Source organism: Osmerus eperlanus, chromosome 1, assembly GCF_963692335.1.
Source record: "Osmerus eperlanus chromosome 1, fOsmEpe2.1, whole genome shotgun sequence".
Taxonomy (NCBI): domain Eukaryota; kingdom Metazoa; phylum Chordata; class Actinopteri; order Osmeriformes; family Osmeridae; genus Osmerus; species Osmerus eperlanus.
Window position 1 is genome coordinate 17,904,826 of NC_085018.1, and position 18,207 is coordinate 17,923,032.

The following is an 18,207-nucleotide window of genomic DNA, read 5'->3' on the forward strand; positions in this document are numbered from 1 at the left end:
GAATGAATGCAATGGAAGGATACCAGCATTCACAAATTATTTGTATCCTCTAATTTTCAACTGGCTACCAGAGAATAGACCCCAGACTGAAGCTTCCCTAACATGAAAAACCTCTGCTGCATCACAGCCCGCCAGAGAAACCTGAGAGCCAAGCTTCTTTCCCCCTCTCTCTCTCTCCTCTCTCTCTCTCTCTCTCTCTCTCTCTCTCCTCTCTCTCTCGCTCTCTCTCTCTCTCCTCTCTCTCTCTCTCTCTCTCTCTCTCTCTCTCTCAGTTTTTGGGGCTGGGTATAACCTAAAGGCACCTTACATGTCTGTACTCGGATTGGTGGGAGCCCTGGCCAATAAGGGAAGCCCCTGCTGAATATTTTCTGGGGGTGTTCAAATCAGGAGGCAGACGTTAGTCTGAGTGATAATGCTGCTGTCGCTTTTGCTCTCGCTCTCTCTCTGTTTCCCTCTTCTACTCCTCCTGTTATTGCTCATCTGGGTTTCTGACTCCAATTTCTATCTGTGTATCTGTTTGTCTGTTTTGTCTGTCTGTCATCCTCTCACCAAACATGCTGAGTATTCTGAAATGACATCAAAGTTAAGAGGAGGGAGGTCTGGGTAAGATTCATTATGTTACAGCACCAAATATCACGTCATGATGAAACGCTGACAAAGAAGGTCATCCTTCTACATGTCTGCTTCTAGAACTGAACTGACAGAAGGCAAGAGAGCGGTACGACAAGACGTAGAGGGATGAGGAGATAAATAAGGAAAGATAGTGATGGAGAGAGAGAGAGAGAGAGAGAGAGAGAGAGAGAGAGAGAGAGAGAGAGAGAGAGAGAGAGAGAGAGAGAGAGAGATGGGATATGGACTGACAGCTGGAAAAGCCTGGCATAGAAGACAAGAGGAAGGGGGAGATTGATATAGATGCAAACAGACGATGGATGGAGGGATGAGGTGAGGAAACGAAGATGGAGTGACAGTTCAGAACGAAGGAAGATGATGTCAGAGGAATGACAGGGTGAGGTGTTGAATGAGGATCTGTGTCTCTGCATGAGGAGTCAGCCTTAGAAGATATTCTTAACCTCCCAATGTGGATGTGGCCAACAGGCATCGAGGGAAAAGTTGTAGTGTGGTAGCTAGGGGACCGTGTGAGTGTGTGTGTGAGTGTGTGAGTGTGTGTGTGTGTGTGTGTGTGTGTGTGTGTGTGATGGATAGGGTTTCCTCATTAGTAGGGTCATTCTGAATAATGCAGGTGAGGGTATTGTAGTGGCCAATGGTCCAGGTGCTAATGGAGCTGTCTATGGGCAGAAGGGCTGACAGAGCAGGACTTTAATGGATGTCACCATGAGAGACTGAAACCTGACGACTGGGCTTGGATGTCACACCATGGACGTGTGTGTGTGTCTCTGTGTGTCACAGCATGGATGTGTGTGTGTCTCTGTGTTGAATGCAGGGACATCTTAGTCTAATACATTCCAAATCTGTTGTTGATTGATTGCTCAAAATGACAAAATAAAACACTTCTGTATTCCCTTTTGCGGTGTGTGGATATACATGTGTGAGTGTGTCTCCAATCACCCTATACCTCTCTCCAATTGCAGTAATAGGTCAAACCGTGTCGACAGGCTTGTTAAACTCTAATATTAGCCCTGATCGTTAACAGTTCATTGTAAAGAGTCAGACCCATATTTAATTAAGACTTCTTCTGACAACTTAAGACAAGTAACACCACTGAACAAGCTTACAACATACTTTCATCAGTCTGATCCTAGCTCTCTCTTTATCTGGTGCATTCTGTCTTTCTCTCTCTCTTTCTATATATCTCTCTTTCTCTCTTTTTTTCTCTTTCTCTTTCTTCGTCCCTTTGTCTTTCTCTTTTTTTCTCACGCTCTTCCTCTCAATCTCTCTGGGGTTTTCTCTCTCTCTTGCACACACACATACACATACCCTCTCTCTCTTGCACACACACACACACACACACACACACATACACATACCATCTCTCTCTTTCTCACACACACACATACACATTCCCTCTCTCTCTTTCTCACACACATACACATACCCTCTCTCTCTTTCTTACACATACACATACACATACCCTCTCTCTCTCTTGCACACACACACACATACACATACCCTCTCTCTCTCTTGCACACACACACATACACATACCCTCTCTCTCTTGCACACACATACACATACCCTCTCTCTCTTTCTCACACACACACATACACATACCCTCTCTCTCTCTCTCACACAAACACAGATTCGGAATTGTGGAACTTTGCAGTCTCCTGTAACGCTGCTGTTATAAGCAAACCTGCCACTCTGACCTGTGGCTGACTCTGGTATACTGAGCAATCCAGAAGATCTAGATCTTTAGTAGATCAGTAGGTGTCCCTGTCTGTCCTTCCCTCCCCTGGTGCACCAGGCCACTTATAGCATGGTAATGCTATTTCTGTTTCTTAATCTCTTCCTTTGGTCAGAGATTGAGACTAGTGTGAGAGTGTCTTAACCCCCTGGTGGTAGCATTTGCGAAGAGCAGGAACACTGTGCTAGCATGGCACACCAGCCTGCCTGCTTTTAAAAATCCAGACTAGACAAGACAGAGAGTTAAAATCGGAGCGTGCCACGACCGAGATCAGTGGTGGTCACCCGAGTTAGGAAATAAATCAGAAAAGGGGGGTTGAACCTGCCAGAGGCAGTCAAGTAAACAAGCAAGGCAACATAGCCACATGGCATGGGATGGGCATACTGAACCCAAGGGGCTACAGGAGTAGAGAAGGGTCAGAAAATAGACAACAGTAGACCAAGCAGCACGTAAGGAGACTGGAAGGTCTACCAATTAAAAATAACTTTCTCTGTCTCTCCAGAAACGCTGCCCTCCAATCCTGGCTGTCTGGTCGTGACATAGGAGCCCAAAACCTGTTTTCTCTCTCATTCCATACTACTTCTCTCTCCTACACTCCCTCTCTTCTCGGGGTGATGAATGTAGAGACTTCTATAAAGAGGGCAGAGGGGAAACAGGTTCAGAGGAAAGCAATCTTTCTCTTTGCACACCACTAAATCACTTTGTCCTTTTTAACAGCTTGTTTTTGAAAGTTAAAGATAGACAACGTCATGTTACTGACTCCCTTCATTGGGTCAGCAGTGTCTATTTCTACACAATATGGAGTTGTATTTCAGCAAACACACTACAATTAGGTTTGCTCAGAGCCTGAGTAACAACAATTGATTTTTACCAATAATCACAGTATCCACTTCCCAGTGCTTTTAATCCATTAGAAGTTGGATAGCATCAACAATATACAGTGTAAGACTCAAGGAAAACTGCTTCAGCAGTCAGAACATGCACCTGTCAGAACATGCACCTGTCAGAACATGCACCTGTCAGAACATGCACCTGTCAGAACATGCACCTGTCAGAACATGCACCTGTCAGAACATGCACCTGTTTACAGTAATACTATAGCACAAAGCATCCTCACCTGAGCCCCACATTAACAGCTCCTCTTCTGCTCGGAGGCTGAACTGATCCAGTGTGTCCACAGTCCCAGAGGACAATGTACGGTGTCAGCCAGCATACATAACCAGTCCTCTTCAATAGATTGTTGTTATATAACAAAAGAGGACCAAGCATCCATTAAAACTACTTGGTAATGTATTAGTCCAAACCACATGCAGGTAAACACAGAAGCACACTGCAGTGAGAGGGAGGCAAAGGCAAACTGGAGACAGAGAGAGAGAGAGAGAGAGAGAGAGAGAGAGAGAGAGAGAGAGAGAGAGAGAGAGAGAGAGAGAGAGAGAGAGAGAGAGTGGTTGAGTGTATGCAGCCACGTGCCTGCAGTAAAGCTGAGATCAAACAGCAGGCTTTTTGACGCTCAATCTCCCCTCATTCTCCCTCCCTACCTCCCTTTTACTCTCTTTCTCTCCCTCTCTAACTCTCTCTCTCTCTAAACAACTTATACACACACTCGTTCTATCTCCCGTTCTTTAGTTCACTTTATTCTTTATTTCGCTTCTCACTACAATATTTTCCTGTTTCCTATTTGACACTGTCCTCTATGTTTCTACCCGTCTTTGTCTGTACCCCTCTCTTCTCACACACTCCCTCCTTTTTGGCTTCTCCACCCCCTTGAAGACAACATAAGAAGTGCACAAGATTCCAGAGGCTAATTCTGCTTCTTAAGACAGGGAACCTAATATGTGAGGACAACTGTGTTTAAGAAATGAGGGAGAGGGGTGGAGGAGAGGGGGAGGGGGAGAGGGAGGCGGGGAGGGGGAGAGGGAGGGGGGGGAGAGGGAGAGGGAGGGGGGAGGAGAGGGAGCGGGGGACGGAACATATTTGAGAGGGAGAGAGAAGTGAAATTGGCAGATGAAAGCATAACAAGATTTTATGATAAGCGTTTGTCTGTTTGCTTGTTTAACTTAGAAATGAATTCACACAGTCAGTTGAGTGGCCTCCCCAATAAGCTCCAGTGTCAAAACAGTTTATATTGTACATGGTGCTGGTTCTACTGGGACCATTCAATCATCCATTACTATCTAACATGCTATTCTCAATTAAACAGATTTTTGTTTCAACTTTGTCTAACTTTCCTCATATTGTTGTGCTAAATTTACATGCTCTTCATTTGGCTTACCATTCTTGTCATTCAAGAAACATTTAAATCACCACAACAGCCTATGTAAACTCAGGTTCCAGACCAAATTATTATTTTTAGAAGCAGTCAAAGCAATAACACACAAGTGATATACAAGACAGTCAACATACAGCTAAGCATTCCTGTGCTACTCATGTAGTCCCTTAGCACGTTATCCCCTGCTACAACACCACTGCTAGTTTGAAAGGAAATTAAGATCCAATTTCGTAAAATGTGCTTGCACAGGATGTCATATAAGAGAGGTAGAAGATAGTGGTGGGGGCTGATGCACGGTGCAATGTCAAGTAAATGTCAATCTAATTCTGACACGCTAAACGGTCTTCATAGAAGTCAGTTACTACCTCTACACCAGTGTGTTATCGTGACATCTATATTTGAACAGCCCGGTGACAAATAGTGTGTAGACCTAAATTGGTGTTTGATTATGTGGATATTAAGTGTAACAAGTGTTACAGGAAGATCATTTATAAGTACAGGTCAGCAGTTAGGCTACTCTGTTCAATTGACACATTCAGTGGCTCAAGCTAGGAGTTGGTTGTGAGAAGGTAAATCATCATGTAAACTCACATCCATGTGTTGAGTTTAAGGAAGCCACCCTCCACTGCTAAGCTTTTTCTGACCCACCCTGGTCAAAACAAACAAGTCTTTCTCCCACACACACATGCACGCACCCACACACACACACACCTGGCCCCACTCCATGGAGGGGTTGGGGGACAGAGAGGAAGGGCAGCAAACTGGCTCTGTAAGCACATTTCCCCATCTGAGATCATTTGGATAGTGTTACAGGGGCACAGACGCGCCCTCCCCTTGAGCATTGCCCTCCCTGTCTCCTACAGCTCTCTCTATCCTCTCTCTCTCCCGATCCCTCCCTCTTCATCTCTAATAAAATGTTTACTGGAACACTGGCCATTAAATATGGCAACTTAACGTAGGACATCTCAGTCCTCTCTCTCTAATCTAAATCTGTCCCTTTAACAGATGTCTCCAGTGTCCACAAGTTTTTTATGTATCAGCATACCGGCTACTTGTATCAAATTTACATTTTTTTTACATTTAGCAGACGCTCTTATCCAGAGCGACTTACAGTAAGTACAGGGACATTCCCCCTGAGGCAAGTAGGGTGAAGTGCCTTGCCCAAGGACACAACGTCATTTTGCATGGCCGGGAATCGAACTGGCAACCTTCAGATTACTAGCCCGATTCCCTAACCGCTCAGCCACCTGACCTGTATCAGTATATTACCTCACACAGTGAGCCTAAACAGAATTGTGTTTAGCGTTTTCAAGGTTTGTTTTGAGATAGTTTCACAGTACCATAATGCACGTCTGTTTCTGGTCAACAGTTTGTCTGATTTGTGAAAGTGTACAGTTTCATGATAACTACACTGGAATATGACATGCAGTATAAACACTTAGCAATGCAGGTGTTTTACTGAAATTAAGGTACAGTTATTTATATTCAATTTCTGATTTCATTTATGACTCGTTTTTTTGTAAACCATGCCAATGTAGCCTACCCTATCCTTCTATCTCTTGATTTCTATCTCCTCCATCTCTCTCTCTCTCTCTCTCTCTCTCTCTGTCTCTCTCTCTCTCTCTCTCTCTCTCTCTCTCTGTCTCTCTCTCTCTCTCTCTCTCTCTCCACACATCCAGCTCAGTTGTTATATCTCTCTAGCAGCCCATTTCTGTGCTGTAGCCTTTGAAGTTTTAATCAGTCAAATATCCTTGATTAATCCTGTTTCCTGTCTGACTATGGTAATTAGTCACACAATTCCGATGATGGTAACCCAATACTGTATGCAGATTTCTGATACACAGACAATTCCCTTGGTACCTCTATTACAGTTTTTCTGAATTGCTAAAACACTAAAACCCATCGGCTGAACAAAGTTCTCAGTTGCCTGAACTCATGTAGCTAATTGTGCAGTCTGTTGTCAATACCTTAAACCATTTCACATGGTAAAACACAATTTGCAGATCTCACATAGACTTTTCAGCAAAACTCTAAACACATTCTCATTCTCAAAACACATTCTGCACTCTAATGCACATGTCATCCATACTGGTAAACACAAATGGCAACAATCAAATACAAATAGAGAAAACATGTCATTGACAAAACACAACCACTCAAAATTGATTTCACTTGTTTCAAATGATGTGACACAACCAATATAAGCCAGTTCAGAGAGCAAACAGGTTGTTGAAGGTGGGATAATATTGCTTGTGATGTTGACGAAGTGCTCTGGCCTGACCCAGCCCAAAGACAAGAAGAAGCACATTGATCACATGTTTACTCCTTAGATTTTTGTCCCTTTTACTGTAGTATTGTATACTGTAGTACAGTGCATTGTAGGCTGTATACTGTACAATGAACACATTGTATGGCCCTGAACATTGTGCTTTCCATTTGTTACAGTAACAGTACTGACTGCTCAATAGATTTTGACTGGTTGCAGGTTCATATCAACAAAGAACAAGAGTGAGTTGTGAGTAGTGAGATGCAGGGTACAGTACTGTATAGAGGTACAAGGATGGAGAAAGAACAAAAAAATTTGCAAAGAGCAAAGCAGAGTAGTCATTTCTGATACATTTTGAGCTACTATGATAGAACATGTTGTCGTTCATCAAAAAACAATGACGGATAAATATGAAATTTGTTTTGAGATTACGTAAAAATGTACTTCTCCTTCAGAATTATATGTTTTGAACAATGTGTTTTCAATTTTTTTGTGTATTGTTTACTGACTGCTTGATAGTGTATATCATTTTGATCACTTTGTTTATGATTTGAGAGCAGTGTTTGAGTGTTGAGCACAGGTAAGAGTGTTTTGAGGCGAAAGTTTCATTTTGCAAGAGGATTCAGAGGTTTTGTAAATAGTGCTTGAAGATGAGGTTTTGTGTTTACAGTTTTGAGAAAATCGGTGACTGTTTCAAGAATGTGTTTTAGCAATTGTGAAAAACTGTAACCCATACCTTCCATCCACATGTGCAGTGTGGCCTCTCTCCTGGCCCCAGGTCCCTGGTCTGCTGTGTCTGTTGGATCCGCCATGCATCACACTTTCTTTCTGGCTACTCACTCCATCTAACTCCCCATCTGCTTACTTGAAGCCACTGGATGAGGCTGTTTCTGAATATTGATTACAGGATCTGTTGTCTGGTCAAACAGCATGCTATGAAGAGACAATGCACATCAGGGTTTGATGAACAAAAAATCGAATATCCCTGGGTTTATTTTGTAGACTTGTCATGACTTACTAGACTGTTTTCATCATCAACACTGATGAGGGTAAATCTAGATACATTTTCCAGACCTCATTTATTGGCAATTCTGTTGTATATAATTGTAGTCTTACATGGCCATCTAGTGGCTATGGCACGTTTGACACCAAAATCCCTGCAGTGCAGCCCTCGACCACATGGTGGGGCTGTCACTCCTTCATCTCCTTTGTCCGTCACACAGCAGCAGTAACAAGACTACGGCTTTAAGAAAAAAAATTGCTTTGCCTAATGTTCTGCCTTGTGTGTGTCTCGTATGTGCCTCATGTGTGCCTTGTGAGTACATGTGGTGTGTTTTGTGGCATGACAGTGTACTTTTGTTGTCTGTGTGGTTCTGTGGTTGTTGAGCACTGTCTAATACAGTGCCATTGCTGTGGCACAGTGAGTGTGTGATGTAAAGTATTTTAGTGAGAAGATGAGGAACTACTGAAGCTACTGCCTCTCTTCCCTCTCTCAGGATTAGTCTGTTAATGCAGAGATTCAGACACTGAGCTCTGATCAGATGCTTAATACTGTTTTATCCCATGACAACACACACAGGCCCACCCATACGCACAAACACACACACACACACACACACGTACACACACACACACACACACACACACACAAGAACACAAAGAGTTAGGCCACAAGGATGTATAGTGTACTGCACTATAAATTCTACATGTTTAAGTTATTACCTTAAAAATACAGGAAAGGACAGATATCCCTAACCAAACAATGAATCCATGAATATATGTTCAACTGTCCCATCTGCTGCCCTTACATTCCATAACCTATTCATATGCATGTCACATCCTCACACACAATATCAGTCTGATCAGAGTCCCACGTGTTTCATTGAGTGATTGAGAATACATAGAAACTTGTACACTCTCTCTTGCACACTCATACACAGGTGCACGCATGTTCACAAACACATATATATACACATATATACACGCACGTGCACACACATGGGTGTACACACACTCACACACACAAACACACACACACACACACAAGGGATTATACTAATCCCTATCAAAACAAAGCAATGTATTTCCCCCCAAGCCAAATCAAGCGTGGGACGTCCATCAGCGTTTATATCAGGATTACAGAGTTTATCCACAGAACCACCAACATTTGATTGAGCTAACATCAATATAAGACTGGATGCAAGGATGTAAACATGTAAATGTTACGAAACAATACAGGCAGGCCCACAAGTTAATGCTGCTATAGACCATTGACCACCACAGAGCTCTTCCCACCAATAACATGTGACCCCTGGTGACCCCCTGACCTCTATCAACTGACCCCCTCAGTGGGTGGTCTCCACTCAAACCAGGTTGAAGTGTGGACAGACAAGGGGAGTAACGAAGGCTTTGATACAAAAACCTACTAATCTCTATCTCTCTCTATCTCTCTTTCTCTCACACACACACACTGTCAAAAACACACATGCACACGCATACACACTCTGTCTTGCAGACCCAATAGATGCCTTCTTTCCATGCTCCCTTGTTTCTCTACAGTGGAGGAACGGTTGGGCAGTAGGGTCGGGGAGGTCAAAACAAATACGCCTCCAAATACGCCCCACTCTCACAGCCTATCCACAGCTCTTTAACCCCTCAACCCCCCACACACCCATACACTCACATAAATTCTTACACCATAACACAATTGACCCTGGCCCATGATCGCACACACACACACACACTCATTTTGGACTGAGGAACATTTGTAGCAAAGCATGCATACATGCACATTCATTCTAACGTGAAGACATAAAAATCAAAAATGTGCAAATGCAAGTTGACCAGAAAGTTATTCTGTCTTTGTCCTATACGACTCAATCCAACATATATTATTAAATTTCTGTCCTCAATTCCATTATTGCTTCTTTCTTTCTCTTTCATTCTTTCTCTCTTTTTCTATTTCTCTCTTTCTCTCTTTCTCTCTTTCACTCTTTCTCTCTCTCTCTCTCTCTCTCTCTCTCTCTCTCTCTCTCTCTCTCTCTCTCTCTCTCTCTCTCTCTCTCTCTCTCTCTCTCTCTCTCTCTCTCTCACTCTCACTCTTTCTTTAGCTTTGTCTTTCTCCCTGTGATTGTCAGAGCTGACCTCAGTTGAACATTACGGATTATGAAAACCCCAGTCTCCATCAGAAAAGCCTCCCAACCCAGTAGCCAGCCATGTTAATCACAGACCTTTATCCTGCAATCCACCCTTCGAACATCCACCCTTTCATTAGGACCAGTCCTGGATTAGTGTAGATAAACAAAATAGAGAGAAGGGAAGATGAGAAATGAAATTAAATGAAGGGAAGAAAGTGGATGGTGGCAGGTGGCAGGGAGCTGTGCTGTGTGGTTCTGTCAGTAAGAGGCAGAATAGATCAGTTCCTTCCTCCTAATGGTAGAGTTTGTCTGTGAGACTACTGAGGGAGTCCGCTGTAAGGGAGAATGTTATGTCTCTCAGGGAGAAGTAAAAAGTGTGTGACACACAAACACACACACACATACACACACACCAAACTTGTGTGATGACTGACAACAAGGGTTTTGTCATTGCATTTCAACTCTTTGTCAGCTCTGGGGCATTATGTGTGTGGAGTTATGTGCAATTCCAATAAGTACGGAAGTGGAAGGAAACAGTTTAGAGGAGGGGCTTAATATGGATGTATCTCTGTCACTGTCCACTCCTTTGCCTTTGGCCTCCCAGTCGTCTGTCAGCAACAAGCCCCACCCTCTGTGCTCCCAGCTGTCCCTCCTGCCAGAGTGAGCAACCTTGGCACAATGCAAGGTCAGGGGTCAAGAGAAAGGACAGGCTGGATTCACAATAGAGCTACGGAGGCCATTTAACAAAACAATTCTCCTTTTTACACAACCATTTTTCATCTACTTTTTTTCTCCCTTTCGGCTGAATTTACCGGGGCAGGGAGAAACAGGACTTCTGAGCAGTGTGTTAGAGAAAGTGTACATTGGGTTTGTATACTTGGTTGCCAGGAAGCATTTGTGTATTCTTGTTGGGTTCTCAGCAGGCAGAAAAGAGATGTAGAAGGGCTCTCATTAGAGCTCTCATTCTTTCTTCCCTTCTAGAGTGTGTCCTGTTCTTCTGTTCTTCTGATATGATATGATCTTGGAAATTGGTTCTGGGATTTCTTTTGTAATGCACTGACAAAACGCACTCATTGAACTACACTGTATGACATTATTGGGTGTGCTTTGCCTTCGGCAAGGGCACAACCTTTGTTCTCTCACATATATATTATTATTATTATTTTTATTATTCTTTTTGCCCCCTAAAACTCAGTCAATATTTGGCCTACATAGACAGCCTAGGTGTCAAAAGTTTCGTCTTGGTAGCGATTGAGTTGCTTCTATTGGGATTTACGTTCCGCTGCATGGTTTAAGTGGAAATTAAGTTTTTGTGGCGAAAAGTGAAGCTAACGGTGGCTAACTTGCTAGCCACAGCCAATGACGCTACTTACGTCACTAACGTCACGAAAACTTGCGTGACTACCTCTAGCAGAACATTAGTTTAGCAGCTCGTTAACTTCTGGGAGAGCTAAGCTAACTGCTTTACTGCAAGGCAGCTGCAGAAACGCCACAAGCAAAGAGGCCAGGGTGATAACTATTTACTAATTTTACTTTGTGATATGACACACAATTGTGACGTGTAATGTACAATATAAGCTGATTTTATTAAGGAAGTACATCTACTTTCGGAAACAGTAGTCTACTATGTCACTGAAGTATTAGCATCATGACATTAGCCTCTGTTGCCCGGGCAACACATACTACAGTGGTCTATGATGCATCTGTTTTCAATCGTTAAAATAAACATTCCTCACAAATACATTTTCGTTGTAGGATTTATTATGACATTACATTACAAGTAAACGATTTGTGGGTGAAATTATCATTACCTGTGGTTTCAAACCAGTGTTGCTCACTGAAACGCTGTAGCCTACGCGAGACACTACAAAAACATCTACACAGCTGTAGGAAGTCAAACGGCGACAGAACATGTTCGGCACTCCCCTTACTTAAATCAAAAATCTATCTAACTACTAACCTTAACTTCATTGCCACAGCCTAAACTTTGTCAATCTGTTCATGAAAATAATTAATTTCAGCCTAAACCGTACAACGGAACGTTAAATCCAATTCAACCAACGCAATCGCTACCAAGACGAACACAGCAGTAGTCTAGTACTGTACCGTAGTACAATTTACCGGGGCAGCTTCTCCACACAGGGCTATATCGCACTTGGCGTTGTTACTGACAATGATCGCTACCAGTGAGCTTTTTATGAAAGCGATTTTCCACTAAATAAATGTCAAGCTTATTTACGTTTTTGGGGGCATATTTTCAGTTAGCAGATGGTACTGTTTGAATCGCAATTCCATCTTATACTGCCGGTAACGTCGTAGAATAATCTTCAAAGGGGGTTCTTTATTCATGAATTAATGCAATATGAGTAGGCTAAATTCCTTAAAATATCACGAGAAGGGAAAAACTTAAAAGGACGTTTAAGTCATAGAGATTAGGTCAATTTTTACACCGGTCTGACAAATTTATTCGTTTTGATTCAACGATGAGGCTGCCTCTTGCAGGTGAAATAAGACATCTATTTTATTCTACACTTCACTCGTATTTTCAGTTGTAAATGAGCAGCAAAAAAAAAATGCTTTTAAATCTATGTAATCTTTATAAATAATAAGTATGCATTTTTATATAAAGTACACAGAAATATCAGTTGTAAAAATGTCATTCAAAAACGGACCCCTGTGCAACCGACGCAAGCAAGCACACCCTACAATTTCCCCAGAAATTGTACCCTCTCTAGTTATTTTTATTATGGTTGTGATCAAATAATAAAACACAAAATTGTACATTTGTTACAATTTTAACACTTTAATTTCATATTCCTTTATGTAGATTCAACTCAATTCAAATGTTTCTTCTCAAAGTTAATACATTGAATTTGTCTATACAGTGAATTCAATTAATTAACAATTTTGCATGGTTTGGCATATTTGAATTATTCAGTTACATCAGGCCTTTTAATTGTCCATGAGCTCCCTTTAAACCTGAGATAACCCCATAGGTTTTCTATATATACTAGATTCAATTCAGTTTGCCATACAATTTCAGTGATATAGTATACATTTGTTTATCAGTAAATATTCCCTGCTCATCTGTTACATAACACTAGTAAAACTACACTGGGAAATCATTTGAAGTGCAAAATAGAAGACAATAGACAAAAGACAAATGGAAAGAGAAAAATGAAAGCCAAAATACTGCCACAGTACACAATGTAACCAGGACAGCTCACAGAGAAAAGGCCAAGACAAACATATTTAGAAAAGGAAAATACAACACATCTCACTGTAGTCTGTATAAATATTAAATTAGAGAATAATAAATAGATTAAGGTACAGAAATGTGCATTTGTGTGAAAAATATGTTTATTGTTCCCAGTCTTAATCAGAAGTGCTAAGGTGGTCTTCTACCTATGTGGTTGAAATGAGCTGGTAGATTTCCTTTGTAGGACTTTAGTCTATCCCACTCAAATCAAGCAAAGACATTTTAACAGTGTTGGACTCTAACCTAATGTAGCACAGTGCTTGTGCACCGTACAAAATGTAAACAGTTCTTCCTCTACATCCTTATTCTACTTTTTCAAAGAAGTGGTTTCACAGTGTTCAGTTCCATCAAAGGTCTCTCATCTGAAAGTCTCTGGTTGAGATAGAGCACAGTCAGAGCTGGAAGACAGACTGCTGGAGAAGAGATGCATGCATCCTCTCTGCTTCCAGGCTCCCTAGTCTGTGTAAACGGTCCCAATCTGTTGGGGGGCCATGTGGGGTGGGTGATAGGAGTCATAATGCCCCTCCAGAGGTGTTTCATAGCTGGATGTCTGGTAGAGGACCTGCCCTTGGTGCGCGGTCAGGCTCATAGAAGGGGGGGGGTAGTTGTGAGGGGGCAGGTAATGGGGCGAGGGCTCCTGTTTGGGCACCAGGCTGTTACCAATGCTAAGAGGGGGCGTCGGGGGGCCGTCATAGGGGGGCGTGCCCACCCCTCCACCATTACAGTCATTTGGGGAGTGGCATTCGTAAGCCACACCCTTCACAGGCCGCATGTGTAGCATGTGGGTGGAGTCTAGCGTGCCATAGGGGGGGCTGGGCAAACCTGGGGAGGAGTAACCTATTGGACCGACCACCATCCCAACCCCTCCCAGCACGGTGGGGCCCCCTCGGCCTCCATGCCGGTCCTCAGGCCTGTCCCCACCCGTCAGGGCTGGGCCAAGCTGCAAACAACCTGCCACTAGGTTGCTGGTGGGCTGGGAGAGTCCCGTACACAGCGTCTCCATGAAGGCCCTGCTTTCTAGGGACTGGCCTCCCTCCAGGGCCTCTGACAGAGCACATATGTAGTTGCGGGCCAGACGCAAAGTCTCAATCTTTGACAGTTTCTGGGTCTTGGAGTGGCAGGGCATGATGCTGCGCAGGTTCTCAAGGGCATCGTTCAGACCGTGCATTCGTGAGCGCTCCCTGGCATTAGCCTTCACCCGCCGGGCACGGAAACGCTCCTGTCGAGCTTTGGTCATCCGCTTCCTCTTGGGCCCACGTCTTTTAGGCCCGCTGTCTTCTCCCTCACACTCCTCCTCCTCCTCCTCATCTTCCATGTCCTCACTCCCCAGCTCCCGTCCCTGGAGGCCCAGGCCGCTCTCTCTGTAGTGCTGAGATGCGATTGACGCATCTCCTTCCGGGGAGCTCATGTCTTCGTCCATCCACTCCAGGGAACCAACCAGATCTGATCCCTCCCCAGGTCTCCTGTACGTCTTGGACATCATGATGTTCTGGAAGCAAGAGAAGGTCTATTAGAAATGTTGCTGTGTGCATCCATCTGGGCTTGGCTAGTGCAGTGTTCCACATTTACATGCATGTTGGAATCCAGGATTTTTCATCCGGGCAGAGGGATCACATTTATCTGTGCTATTAATAGCAGCCTTATCCAGTCTGACATGGCCCACTGACCTTGCATACATTACTGACTCAAGGTGGTCGAAGAGTTAAGTTACTTAACTCGTCTACTTACACATGAACAATCCATCAGAGGATGAGTTAGTTGTTGAACTAGAATTTCTTCACAAATAAACCCATTCCCATGACATTTTAGGACGTTTCAATGAGCGGTGTGCAACTGAAATAATATATAAACAAACTATTCTCAGGGGTTATAATCTTAAACCATCTATTATTTCCAAACTACTTGTGTGAGAACGTTTTCAGCACCATGCACGCATAGACAGCTCCCACTGTAAGCATACTCTACAGGTGTTTTAAAGTGTTTAAAAAAACAAATCTTCCTGTGTCTTTATACGGGGGGAGATCAGATGATATATACAATTACTTTAAACTGTTAAAAGAATTGATGTGCAAACATGACAATGTAAAGTAGGCACGCACTATCCCAACATTTGACCGTGTTTTCCCGTCGCCTCCTTGCACATAAGGTTTCTACATTAATCTTGATCGCAGGGGGACTTCTAAACTCGGTAATTCCCCCTGTAAAGTCGTAGTGCCGGGATGGGTTCGCAATCTGGGGCATTGCGGGATTTGCTTCGTGGGATGACGGATTAATTCAAGGTTAGACCACATCCCAGGATCAGTAACAGACAAGTAAGAATAAATGACGACATTTAAAATTCTGGAACGATTTCTTTTCTCCACAATTTTTGCTGATTTTATAGATCAACCGACATGATATATTTTCTCATTGACTATTTTTCAATTCCTTCAATTTCGTGGATGATATAGAGTAAAGGTGATTTGCATTGAATACATTTGACAAATATAGCCCTTTGCCAGATAGGTTGACCTCTTATTACTTGACAATGCGTCTCTGTGAAAATTCTGTTACTTTTATAATACCCCAAAATTATAATGCCAAAAATTATAATGCCAGACACAATGACGACAGAAATCAGATGATTGTCAAGATTAGCCTACTCCATTTGATTTGATCCAAGTTCATGTTGCCCATTCGCCTACGCAAAGGAGAATATCCTTTTTACTCAAATGAACACTGGTGTTCCCTAAAAGTTTTTAAAGCATGGCCTACCTGATATTGTACGTTCTCCTGGATCTCCTGAAAGATTTTGGTGAATGCAGGAAATAATTAAAAAATATTTGAAAATTCATCAACTAGACTTATATTGGACCTTTTCGTTACACTTTGCTGTTATTGTCAGTGTCCCATCTCAGCTCTGAAGTCTCTACGGGTCAAGCGACAGGGGCTCACTATTTCAGTCTGCGCGTGACTCCTCCCACTCTCAAAAACTCAGATCCATCTATCTGTGTCGGAGTTTGCGCGTGGCCGGCCCGTGGCCACTGTCAGCTTCAGCCATCATTTTGGAAGTGTGTGTAGGTGTGTGTGTGTGTGTGGGGGGGGGGGGAGGGGGGTGACATAAACCAAGAGAGAGAAAGAGAAAGAAAAAAACAGGAGAATAAGAGAGTCTTCGACTGAACATAGCTACTATATTATGGTTTTTCAAGGCTTTCAGGCTACTTGAAAAGTTGATGTATTGCAACGTATTTCTTTGGTGGCCATGCAGCTGCTAGTTGTGGTAGGAAAAATCAGCCAAATTCATATCAGGCAGCTCAACTTCGAGAGATGGCTATAGGCCTACGCGCTCTTGTGTGAGCCTAACAAACTGTGACAGCTTGGAGTTGCGCTTGAGCAGGTGTTCGCGCCATTCCCCAGTCCATTCAAGCATCCGCGTGCGCCAAACTACTGTGTCCGGCATGCGCTCATTGCACCACATTACGCTTATTAAATGGGGCTGAAGAAACACCCCTCACGAGACGGACAGAAATGGAAGAGACAAAGTGAGGTGAATGACAAAATATCCACATTCATGGCATTGCAAGTTTGCTGCATTTAGTGTGTTACTTACTAACATCCAACCAAGGAAAATCAAAACCAGTGTTTCTTTTTGTCTCATATCACATTACCAAATGCAATTAAAGTTATGTTTTGTGAACTTCCACCACTTGCAGTTTGGACATTCATGACTTCATGAACAATATAATGTAGTGTGTGTGTGTGTTGTGTTTGCATGTAAAGAATTGGGCGACTGAGTAAGTAAAGGAGACAGGGGAAGTGAGTGGGGGTGAAGCCATCATCCCATGAGATAAAGAATCACATGTGCTCATGTTTGGGGATGAGGTGTGGAGAATGAGGGGGACTGTGCACCCAATGGATGTGTCTTACACTCCCTTTACACTCCCCTGTCGACTAGCAATTCCCCCATCCCTCCCCCCGGGGCCCTGCCTGTTCTATTCCACACCTGCAGCCCAGGATGGGAATAAGAGAGGCTAGCCTTTCTCCTCCCTAGAGTGGGAATGACTAGGGAATGGTGTAGCTAAGGCATCACACTATCCTGTTTCTCACTTTGACCCTAAACATATGTATTTATTGTATAATAATACAGTACTTAAACTCCAAGTATTAAGTAAAATATAAGACAATTTATTATGATTTTTATTATTCAAGGTCAGCGCTTAGTTTGTAATATTACTCTAATGTAAGTTAGTTGTACACTGTATTATGAGGACACAACTGAGTTCAAGTCTTACTTCCAAATGTGATACTGAGTTATCCTGTACTCTCCACTGGCCCCTTTGGTGTTGGTCATCCACTATGAACTTGACTGGCAGATGGGCCCTACTTTATCTGTTTCCCACGGCTCCTCATATACACCCGGCTAGCTAGCTGTTTGCCGGCTCAGATGCCTTTCGATTCTCTAATGGCAACTCACCTGACACAAAACTGTTCAGACCTTGACCCCCTAGGAGTCTGCATTACCACACACACACACACACATATCTAACGTCGGTACGATGATTATTATGTTTGGTTAAAAAAGAGCATCAGCTTTTCTCTTCCCCCACTCCAACACAACACAAGCACTCACTCCTGACACAACCTCTTCCTGTGTCCCTCGCACTTCTGTTTGCTGCAGTGGGGAAAAGGGGCTGCGTCCATCTGTCAGTCTGGGAGTCCTGAGAGAGATCCTAACATCCCAGTGGGGACGTTTGTCTGTACACGTGTATGTCTGTGTCGTGTGTGTACACAGTATGTTCATGGATAACTTGGCCTGATTGGGCAGGAAAACATGTCTATGTGTAATTACAAGTTTTGACTGCTATAAATATCATTCATTATCACAACACAAAACACAATGCAAAGCAAATCAACAATAATTTAGCAATCCCTAAA

The 18,207-nt window shown here is 43.1% G+C and overlaps 2 protein-coding genes across 3 annotated transcripts in view; both read right to left on the reverse strand.

Annotated features, from left to right (window-relative positions):
* The window catches only part of LOC134023541 (zinc finger protein 385A-like), a 23,725-nt gene extending 20,043 nt beyond the window's left edge, over positions 1-3,682 (reverse strand). The window contains exon 1 of one of the 2 annotated variants that reach the window (XM_062465725.1): positions 3,480-3,682. In XM_062465725.1, coding sequence (XP_062321709.1) covers positions 3,480-3,492 — 13 coding nt within the window. In that variant the 5' untranslated portion in view covers positions 3,493-3,682. The remainder of the gene's footprint in view (positions 1-3,479) is intronic. The other variant, XM_062465733.1, reaches the window with a different exon arrangement.
* A 9,093-nt stretch (positions 3,683-12,775) lies between these two features.
* Positions 12,776-16,203, reverse strand: LOC134030214 (neurogenic differentiation factor 4-like). The gene is made up of 2 exons (XM_062474029.1): positions 16,048-16,203; positions 12,776-14,782 (listed from the first exon to the last, which is right to left on the reverse strand). The coding sequence occupies exon 2, from the start codon at positions 14,774-14,776 to the stop codon at positions 13,748-13,750; it is 1,029 nt and encodes a 342-aa protein (XP_062330013.1). The 5' UTR covers positions 14,777-14,782; positions 16,048-16,203; the 3' UTR covers positions 12,776-13,747.
* Between the last annotated feature and the right edge of the window lie 2,004 nt (positions 16,204-18,207).